Below are 1567 nucleotides of genomic sequence, written 5' to 3' on the forward strand. Positions count from 1 at the left end.
GGGGGGGGGTGGGGTGGTGCTGCTTATATAGCAGTTTGAACCGACCTACTGTTCTAAATGAGCTAAGCTCTTACGTCATTCCAAAACACCACGTCACTGCTGACCTATACTACTTCCTTAGACCAACTACCCCAGTTGGTCCGCGTGAGGAGAGGGAAGGAGGTGCTGGACATGCCCACGTCTCGCACGGAATGTGGCGCACCCAACTCCCCTCCTAGCCTGCCTCACAGCGCAAGCGCGTCCGCCGCACGCGCCTCCTCAGCCGAGCTCTGCCCGGCGGTCTTGGAGCCATCGCCGGCGACGCCTTCCTTCGGCATATGCTTCGGCATAACCTGAGGCTATGATACCAATTGTTAGCCCAGAACTACTGCGACAAGAGAGTCGTGGCTATCTAATGGTTGTATTTGCACTCAACTCACTAGTAACACACGCACTCACTAGTGCAGCTCAAGACACACACACGAGATACTGGAGTACTACTTGAGCAGAGGAGGAAATTGAAGTGGCTTGTTGCCTTGATTTGATCGGAATGGAATGCTTACAACCGGGGGGTGTGCTGCTGCTTATATAGCAGTTTGAACCGACCTACTGTTCTAAATGAGCTAAGCTCTTACGTCATTCCAAAACACCACGTCACTGCTGACCTATACTACTTCCTTAGCTACTAAGGCACGCCTGCTGCTCTTGCTAGTAAAAACGGGATTTTACTAGCTGATGTGCCGACATGCAGCCATGCATGCATCCGAGACGTAAATGCTGCTGCTGCCGTTGTGTGAACCGGAAGACCAAGTTTGACTCAATAGACCCCGCCGCTCTCGGGCTCGGCGCCGTCAACAAGACCCGCGCCCTCGGCCTCCCCGACCAGTGCAGCGTCAAGACGCCGCCGCTCAGCAACTGCGCCTCTGCCCCCACCACGTCGCCATCCTCCGGCGCGCCGGCGGGACAGGCGCCAACATCCTCCGGAGCAGGTAATTAATGATTAATCAAAGGGCTTGGTGAAAGTTGGTGCGTCTGAATTGTGGTGCTGACCGACGTTCTGTTGGACGCACGCGCAGGGTCCAAGTCGACGCCGACGGCGGACGTGGGGAGCGGCGGCGCGTCACTCCACAGCTCGGCCGGCATCATCGCCGGCTTCATCGTGGCCGCGGTCTACGCCGTGGCCACCCTATGATCTGATTGGCGGGTCGATATCGCGGCCTCTTCTTCTTGTCATTGTCAGTCAGTCAGTAGTGATTCCATTTGAGATTATATATACTGGGGTTCGGGGATCGAATTGGCGCGCATACATGTGACATGTGAATGTGATCCATGGCCGATTCCATTTGTTGTACCGTGAGCTTATCTACTTGATTCATTGTTGCCTTCCGAATAAACATTATACGTCTCTTATATTATTGATTTCTAGAATCGGGCTTTGGAATTTTCGATCCTGTGCTTATTGCTCACAACAATTTCTGCTCATCATGTATCACAGGGATGGGTATATGCTCGTGTATTTGAACGACTTTGATTGTACCGTGTTCAAAAATAAAACTTCTGCCCTTCATGTGACCGAGCCACGTCTCCA

At 53.3% G+C, this 1567-nt stretch overlaps 1 protein-coding gene across 1 annotated transcript; it reads left to right on the plus strand.

Annotated features, from left to right (window-relative positions):
- Positions 1-724: 724 nt before the first annotated feature.
- Positions 725-1362, plus strand: LOC123176168 (non-specific lipid transfer protein GPI-anchored 5). The gene is made up of 2 exons (XM_044590515.1): positions 725-968; positions 1056-1362. Exons 1-2 carry the CDS (start codon positions 725-727, stop codon positions 1169-1171), a joined length of 360 nt encoding a protein of 119 aa, XP_044446450.1. The 3' UTR covers positions 1172-1362.
- The last annotated feature ends 205 nt before the right edge of the window (positions 1363-1567 follow it).

Source organism: Triticum aestivum, unplaced genomic scaffold (genome assembly GCF_018294505.1).
Source record: "Triticum aestivum cultivar Chinese Spring unplaced genomic scaffold, IWGSC CS RefSeq v2.1 scaffold4163, whole genome shotgun sequence".
Classification (NCBI taxonomy): domain Eukaryota; kingdom Viridiplantae; phylum Streptophyta; class Magnoliopsida; order Poales; family Poaceae; genus Triticum; species Triticum aestivum.